An 8709-nucleotide genomic window follows, 5' to 3' on the forward strand; every position below is an offset into this window, starting at 1 on the left:
TTTTTACAGACTATACACTCTGTGAAAAAAAACCATTTAAATCCAACTTTTCCAGAGTTTACCAAATTCACACCATAATGCCTGTGGAAGGCCGTACCTATTCACTGACAAACTCATAGGAGGGACAGCGCGAAATGAGATGCAGAGACGTGACTTCAACAAAAAGAAGGACACTGTAATCGGTGTTCTTCTTTCAACTCTCCCCGGGACCGTCCAAACAAAGGCCAGGGTAATGGCTCTCAAAAAAATAATATAAATAATAAAATAACAGTTGGTGCTAAACCTATAACAGGGAATCCTACTGTCCTGGAATTCATCATAGTCTCTGGCTCATAACCACTCTCCCCCCTCTGCCCCTTCAGGGAGCACAAACAATAACCAGTCAATTGGCCTCAGGTGAGCTCATCAGTAGTGGCTGTACTGCGGCCCACCTCCAGCAGAGGGAGCAGTCGGACCACTTGACCCGGCTGATCCCTCACACACCCTAAAGCCAAAGGTTTGTTGCCAGCTGAGATCACGCGGTAATCTTGCATGGCGACTACTACGGAGTATGGGGACAAGGGAGTGACTTCTGGAAAATGTGGATTTAAACGTTTATTTTTACCATAGTTCACACATTTTATAGCCCGTACCGATCGGTAAGGCATTCCGTATTATAGATTTACCTTGTGACGGGAAAAGTTTCACGGAAATAGGTAAATCAGAGGGGCTGATAAATATGTTTTCGGGGTACGGGATGTCGGCTGCACTGACAGGAGACTAGATTAATGTGTACAAGTCTCACTGAGCAAAGAGGCTAACTACACCCTATATCAGAGACACAGATACACCGGATCGTCATGGTAAAACCTATCAGAGACACACTGAATCGCCATGACAACCCACAGAGATACAGTACACAGGGTTAACTAAAGATATCTATTGAGTGGGGTGTGGGGGTGGAAAATAGGCTACAGATGACACTCAACCACAAGTTAGGGAGAGTGAGCTACTGTATATTAGAGAAGCTGGGTTGTTGTACAGCTCATCTCTCTCACTGCTGTCTGTAATTAATGTGCCCCACTTTCTTCCCACTGAGGGAAAGAGAGGATCAGGATCTCACTGTTGTTCCCTGTTGTCTACCAGCCTCTACCTTCCTCTAACTGCTCTCATCCCTTAGTCTGTTGTAAAATATCCCTCCTTTACTGTCACCTCCCCTGTTTAATACTATATCCTCCTCCAACAATCCCTGTCCCCAGAGGTTCTGTAGTGCTAGTACCAGAACAGGTTTTTATTTCATAAGAACACATCCCTCTCTCTGTGTCAGAATCACTTCTAACATCCTGGTTGTAGACTACTGATGGGATTCCATCACTGAGTGTAGTGCTGTGGGTTGCTATTGCCTGCTGAAGGCTGTGGGTATGGCGCCATCTTTTGGCTAGAAAATGATTATTCCCTTTTGTTTCTGTGACTTGGTTTTCCAGCTGTGATTATGCTGAGGGCTGAGGGTGGAATGGAATATATAGTGTATTTTATAAGATCTATTGAAATAGTAGGAATTGTTATTTTCCATTTACACAGCATTTGTTGATTGAGGCTAATGTCTGTTGATTGAGGCTAATGGTCAGGAAATGAGAATAAGAGCGTGGTTTTGGCCAGCACTGCCATACAACTGCTGGATGACAGGAAGTCACCTATTGTTGCTTGTAAGCTCCCTGAAAAGCCCCTAACTTCTCCCTTAACTTCTCCCTAACATAGAGAGCTACTGTACCTGTTATAGGCTTGTAACTATAAATCCCCCTCTGAAGACATGTGAAGAAACTCTTTAATACATGTTTAATTCCTCTTCTAGATGAACAGTGTGCTGACTGTGTTCTGTTTGTGTTTTTGTTAAAACCCACTATAGCCGTTGGGATTCAGATGAAGCTGGATTTCTTTCAGAGGAAGTTCTGGACCGCTAGTAGACAGGTAGACACACACACACACACACACACACACACACACACACACACACACACACACACACACACACACACACACACACACACACTATCCAGTGCTGTGAGACATGCTTTATGGATTATTCTAATAATTTATTCATCTTATTGATTCGATCCAGTGTGCTGCTCTGGATGGGAAGTGCACCATTAGCTGTGATAATGAGGTAAGACCAGACAGTAGGTGTCTGTCACTGACTCATGCTACTTCCTGTTTCTTAGCCCGTTGTCCGTGTCTCAGCTTTTCTACTTCCTGTCTGTACTGTCTGTGACCTTTCTCTGTTTCCTCTCAGTATTGAATTATTAAATGATGTCATGCTTTGAAGATCTGAATTAATGTTCCTTTCTTTATATCTAACAGGACATTAAGTGTTACCTTATAGACAACAACGGATTTATTCTGGTCACAGAGGACTACTCTCAGGTACCATTAATAATATACTAAATATGTGTGCGTATTGTCCTGTAGCTCCCCTGGTTCTTAGTATTTGCCTTTAAATAAACATCTTCTTCCTCAGACGGGGCTGTTCTTTGGAGAGGTGGAGAGTGCTGTTATGAACAAGCTGCTTCTCATGGGCTCCTTCAAAAGGTTAGAGGAGAAATCATGTTACAGTCATTACCCTGAACACACACACACACACACACACACACACACACACACACACAATGAATGGTCTATTTTCTCCTCTCTCTAGGATCACTCTGTATGACTACCAGGCTCTCTGTAGAGAGTATGCTGGCAACAGTGACAGCGCACGCTCTTTATCACATGTAAGTACTGCCCCTAAATATTGTCACATGTAAGTACTGCCCCTAAATATTTTCACATGTAAGTACTATCCCTACATATAACATGTAAGTAGTGTCCCTAAATATTTTCACATGTAAGTACTGTCCCTAAATATTGTCACATGTAAGTACTGCCCCTAAATATTGTCACCTGTAAGTACTGCCCCTTAATATTTTCACATGTAAGTACTATCCCTCCATATTATAACATGTAAGTACTGTCCCTAAATATTATCACGTCTGTACTGTCCCTAAATATTTTCACATGTAAGTACTATCCCTACATATTATAACATGTAAGTACTGTCCCTAAATATTTTCACATGTAAGTACTGTCCCTAAATATTGTCACATGTAAGTACTGTCCCTAAATATTTTCACATGTAAGTACTGTCCCTAAATATTTTCACATGTAAGTACTGTCCCTAAATATTTTCACATGTAAGTACTGACCCTAAATATTATCACGTGTACGTAGTGTCCCGAAACTACTCATCAGACTTACATACATCCAGTCAATGCTAATTATTTAATGTCTTCTCTCCCAGCCCTTCTCCATGGTGAAATGGCTCCTGACCAAACTTGTCATGTGAGAATAATAAAATAATCACCTTGATACGATAAAATGAGATGCACTGATTATCAACCACAGTACATATTATTGTATTATTATATCAATGTATGTTTGTGTTTTCCTCATCAGTTTCCTGCTGGAGTTCAACCTTTACAGCTGGTGGCATGTTGATCTCTCAGTCAAAGGTCAGTGTGTGCAAGAATATACCTTGAGGTGTGTGTGTGTGTGTGAGTGCTTGCACACATGCATGTGTGTGTGTGAGTCTTTCGTGTCTTTATTATGTTACGATTTACATTTCCAATTTCCAGCCCAAAGGTCGAGGGGAAAGACCATGATGGTGCCATGTGACACGAAGTACCCTGCCTTCGTCTCTGAGCGTACCATCAAAGAGACCACGGGAAACATTGACTGTGAGGGCTGTGCCAGGTACTTGTAACACAGTTTCCTTACCTGTGTATTAGGCACCGATAAACTCACTTAACCTGTGTGTTGATGGTGTATACACAATACAGGGTAATTCCATGCGTTAGTTCTGGGATAGGCGCCCCGCTAGCGGGACAACTTACTGTGAAACTGGAGGACGCGCAATTCAAATAAATAATCATAAACATTATGGATATTAAACATCTAGGTACATACAAGCGTCTTATATCAGTTGAAAGCTTAAATTCTTGTTAATCTAACTGCACTGTCCGATTTACAGTAGGCTTTACAGCGAAAGCATGCCATGTGATTGTTTGAGGACGGCGTCCCACATCAAAATATTTTGCCATCCGGCACAGGTTTCATAAATTCACAAATAGCGATTAAATATTCACGTACTTTTTGAAAATCTTCCTCTGATTTGTCATCCAAAAGGTCCCAGCTATAACATGTAGTGTCGTTTTGTTAGATAAAATCCTTCTTAATATCCCAAAAAGTATTTTTAGTTGGCGCCATCGATTTGAGTAATCCACTCGTTCAACATGCCAAGATAGGAATCCAAAAATCTACCCCTAAACCCCTTTGTTTCAACAAGTCAAAATACGTTTCTATTTAATCCTCAGATACCCTAAAATGTAATTAAACTATACACAAATTTCCAAGTCTGTGTCCCTGTAGTAAAACTCATTATTCTTACTCGTTTTGGAAGAAACAAGCCTGAAACCTTGAACAAAGACTGACACCCAGTGGAAGCCATAGGAATTGCATACTTGGAGCTAGATTTCATTATTTCTCTATTACGTTCCATTGTAATAGCATGGGCTCTCTCAAAAAAAACACATTTCCGGTTGGTTTTTCTATGGATTTTCTCTTACCATATCTATTGTGTTAGTCTCCTACATTGTTTTAACATTTATACAAACTTCAAAGTGTCTTCTTTCCAATGGTACCAATTATATGCATATCCTGGCTTCAGGGCCTGAACAACAGGCAGTTTACTTTGGGCACGTCAGTCAGATAGGAAGTGGAGAAAATAGGGCCCTAGCCTTATGTTAAAAGCATCAACTGAATCAACTCAACTCTCTCTCCCTCCCCCTCTCCCTCTCTCCCTCCCTCAGATCTTTTGTAATTCAGCAGATTCCCAGCAGTAATCTCTTCATGGTTGTCGTGGACAACAAGTGTGACTGCAGCTCTGCCCCCCTGGTTTCCATGGATCCCATCGAGATTATGTATATCCTTTACTAACCCTCAATAAGTTTGAGTGTATTTTTAGTACAAAGCTTTTGTGAGTGTTTTTTAGTATAAATGTTTTGTAAGTAGATGGGTTTTGTAAGTTAACTGTAAGTGAACTCTGACAATGAAGAAGCTATTCACGCTCTCAGAAAACAAAAGTCTAAGTTCAGAGGTATTAATAGATTTCTCATACATGTAGGTATTTATGAAGCGTGCATTACGGTTTGGTTTTCTCATCATGCTGGAATGATGTTGCAGAAACGGTCACCACAGTATCAGTTAAATGTATCTGAGGTGTCTGAGGTGTGGTTCATCATCAGTATTTCTATCCTTAACCCCTCTGCACACAATGAGTCTCTGAAATGTGATAGGCTGAAGTTTCAGAAAGACAGAAAGCGGCCAGAATCGTGTCATCCTTTTCACCCCGAGGTACGCAGTGTGTAGATATGTGTGCGTCTGCATCACAATTCTGTGATTACACGGAAAGTACAAGAACGCCTGTTTATGAGTGTATATTAACATGACATTAAGCATATATGTGACCATCTGTATATTGTCTGAAGCATATAGATATATAGTGTATGTATTAATTCATTTCTATGGTCTGAAACTCCTGTGATGCCCCATGTGTCTGATGCAGGAGAATGCCATGGAGTGTGGAGGAGCAGCAGGCCTCTCTGCCCCCCTTACAGCAGCACTGCTCCCCCTACTGGCCACTCTCATTAGCAGGTGACCACACCACCCTTGAGGCCCACCGTCCTGGACCCAACACTGGACCTAACACTGGAGAGATTGATAGACAGGCGCACCATCAAATGCTGACAACGCACAGGGAGCCTCGCCAACAAGAAGAACTTGCTCACAACTAACTGAGTTGCTTATTACCAACAGAGAGACAGACCAATTGTAAAGCATCTCCCTGACCAGCAGAGAAATAAAAAATTTGACATTGTTCAAGAGAAACAGAACAATATTCCAAGGGGAAAACAATATGGACATTAGACAGAAAAAAGATACCTGCGAGCAGCAATGAACGGGTTTCACAGGATGACAGAAAGGACACAAGTTCAGTTGGATAACAAAGCCAGCCCTCTGTGATGTAGGAACTTTCTTCCGGTATGTGCAATCAGTGAAAGCATTACCATGTTGATTTAAATCTCTGTTGGTTCACTCCACCTTAGCGTTCCAACATACTTCAATACACTCTCACAGCTGTAGTACGCTGACTGTGCAAGCGGCAGGATAGGAATTTACAGAATAAAAGATCCAATTTTCAATACATTCAGACAACATAACATGGGCAACAATATGTGATTATACAGATATACTAATCACAATATTTGACATAATTTATTTGCATGAGACAAAGTCCACTTGATCAATAGTTATTGCTCTAGTATCATATGGTGGCACTGGTGACGATGAGATCTATAGTGCCACCATTTAGTCTGGTGCAGCCATCTAAGGTTGCAGTGACTTTATATTCACACAGCTTCTAAGGATATACATAAGGTTTACATACCACATTTCATTGCCCCTTGTCCATCGGCTCAGTTCTTGTAGCCAGTTGCCCATGGTGAAATTATCTGCAAGGCTTGACATGAACTTTTTCTGCCACTTGTTCTTCAGACAAGTAAGACAGATTTTTTACTTGTCCGAACGGTTAAGGAGAACTGGCCAAAACTTCCCTCTCTTAAGGTGAGTGCAGTGCAGATACTTGCAAAGGCTACAAGTCCAGCGTTAATCAAAGCACAGCTCCCCTGCCACAACCTGCCTGCACTCTCGGCTCTGCCTATATCAGTTTCTCAGAGTTCTGGTCAGAGTCTTGTAAGCAGGCACAGGTGTGAGCAATTAGTTCATGATTTAGTGATATCTTCCCTTACAAGCTGTCCTACAGCTTCACCACACTATCCCCATCCTGGGTGGAAAAGACCGTCCCTGAGTTGTTCCAAAGCCATGTGGTAACTTTGGACTACGCTGGTGGCTGCCAGTCTTGCACTGGTCATGCTTCCCGAGACAGTTGGGCTCCTGTTGACCTTCCGCCCACTGAAACAGATGCTGCTGGTGCTTCCCGTTGCTGAAGAATGCCATAAGTACCGTCTCGTAGATGGTGGAGGTCAGATGACCCCTATCGTGTGGCTACATGCGAGCGAGCAACCCATCTGACTGGGGATGATAAGCAGAGGTCGAGATTTGTGGATGTTCAACACATCCACAAACTCCTCTGTCCATTTTGAGATATAATCTCAGTCTACCAGGATGTACTTGTCCCGTTGGCGGTGTTAGTGAGGGGACCCAAGATATCCACTGCTATACGTTCACACGGCCAAGAGGTGACAGACGGGTTTAGGGGTGCACAGGTCGGCCGCAGTTCACACACTCCTTACACCATTTTTCTACATTGTCAAACCACCCCGGCCAGTCGAAACGATCTTTGGCTTTCCCCTGTAGCTTTTTCACTCCTAAATGACCCCCTGATGTTGTGCTATGTAGCATGTCCAAAACTGTAGGCACCACAGCTTTGTGGAGGACAACTTGTATCTTATAAATGTCATCAGAATTAGGCAAGGGGACACGCACTAAACTCAGCCCTTGCACCTGAAGCTGATCCCATACTGGCGCATATTAAGGCTTGATTGCTCTACCTCCCTGTGCTTGTCCCCTATACTGTACTTCTTTTAAGCTAGAGGAGAAGGCGTATTTCCGTATCTTCTTGTTGGGCTTCTGCCAAGTCATCCCCCACCCCTGCTTCCTGTTCTAGCCATGCCAGCTGGTTGACATGCATCAATGCGCAAACCGCAGGGCACTGATCTGATATACACTACCGTTTAAAAGTTTGTGGTCAAGCAGAAATGTCCTTGTTTTTGAAAGAAAAGCACATTTTTAATCTATTAAAATAACATGAAATTGATCAGAAATACAGTGTAGACATTGTTAATGTTGTAAATTATATTTGTAGCTGGAAACGGCTGATTCTTTATGGAATATCTACATAGGCGTACAGAGGCCCATTATCAGCAACCATCACTACTTTGTTCCAGTAGCACATTGTGTTAGCTAATCCAAGTTTATCATTTAAAAGGGTAATTGATCATTAGAAAAACCTTTTGCAATTATGTTAGCACAGCTAAAAACTGTTGTTCTGATTAAAGAAGCAATAAAACTGTCCTTCTTTAGACTAGTTGAGTAACTGGAGTATCAGCATTTGTGGGTTCGATTACAGGCTCAAAATGGTCAGTCTATTCTTGTTCTGAGAAATGAAGGCTATTCCATGCGAGAAATTGCCAAGAAACTGAAGATCTCGTACAATGCTGTGTACTACTCCCTTCACAGAACAGCGCAAACTGGCTCTAATCAGAATAGAAAGAGGAGTGGGAGGCCCCGGTGCACAACTGAGCAAGAGGACAAGTACATTAGAGTGTCTAGTTTAAGAAAAAGACGCCTCACAAGTCCTCAATTGGCAGCTTCATTAAATAGTACCCGCAAAACACCAGTCTCAACGTGATTTGCGGGTACTACTTAATGAAGCTGCCAGTTGAGGACTTGCTGCCAGAGAGACTAGGCGATCACAGACTGTCTCCCCAACTCCCAGTGACCTCTGCTACCAGGCCACCAATAGGTTGCTAGGGAGCAGGACACCTGAGAGTCATTCTGCCTGCTCAGGTCAGAGCCTCCTCAGTCTCTCTCCAAGTAGACAAGAGTGATGGAGTGAGT

At 42.5% G+C, this 8709-nt stretch overlaps 1 protein-coding gene across 1 annotated transcript; it reads left to right on the forward strand.

Annotated features, from left to right (window-relative positions):
- Positions 1–495: 495 nt before the first annotated feature.
- LOC123725593 (voltage-dependent calcium channel subunit alpha-2/delta-3) lies at positions 496–8176 on the forward strand. The gene is made up of 11 exons (XM_082959109.1): positions 496–638; positions 1886–1947; positions 2099–2143; positions 2338–2400; positions 2495–2565; positions 2672–2747; positions 3314–3354; positions 3469–3524; positions 3648–3765; positions 4881–4991; positions 5636–8176. Exons 2-11 carry the CDS (start codon positions 1900–1902, stop codon positions 5862–5864), a joined length of 858 nt encoding a protein of 285 aa, XP_082815235.1. The 5' UTR covers positions 496–638; positions 1886–1899; the 3' UTR covers positions 5865–8176.
- The last annotated feature ends 533 nt before the right edge of the window (positions 8177–8709 follow it).

This window comes from Salmo salar, chromosome 12 (genome assembly GCF_965601325.2).
Source record: "Salmo salar chromosome 12, fSalSal1, whole genome shotgun sequence".
NCBI lineage: Eukaryota > Metazoa > Chordata > Actinopteri > Salmoniformes > Salmonidae > Salmo > Salmo salar.

What these genes read in the sequence shown, in the direction of transcription:
- LOC123725593 (XM_082959109.1), top strand. Translation starts at nt 1,900, where the DNA reads ATGAAGCTGGATTTCTTTCAGAGGAAGTTCTGGACCGCTAGTAGACAG. An exon ending in GCGCACGCTCTTTATCACAT is followed by an intron (nt 2,748 to 3,313) that starts GTAAGTACTGCC and finishes CTTCTCTCCCAG; the next exon opens with CCCTTCTCCATGGTGAAATG. An exon ending in TGTTGATCTCTCAGTCAAAG is followed by an intron (nt 3,525 to 3,647) that starts GTCAGTGTGTGC and finishes TCCAATTTCCAG; the next exon opens with CCCAAAGGTCGAGGGGAAAG.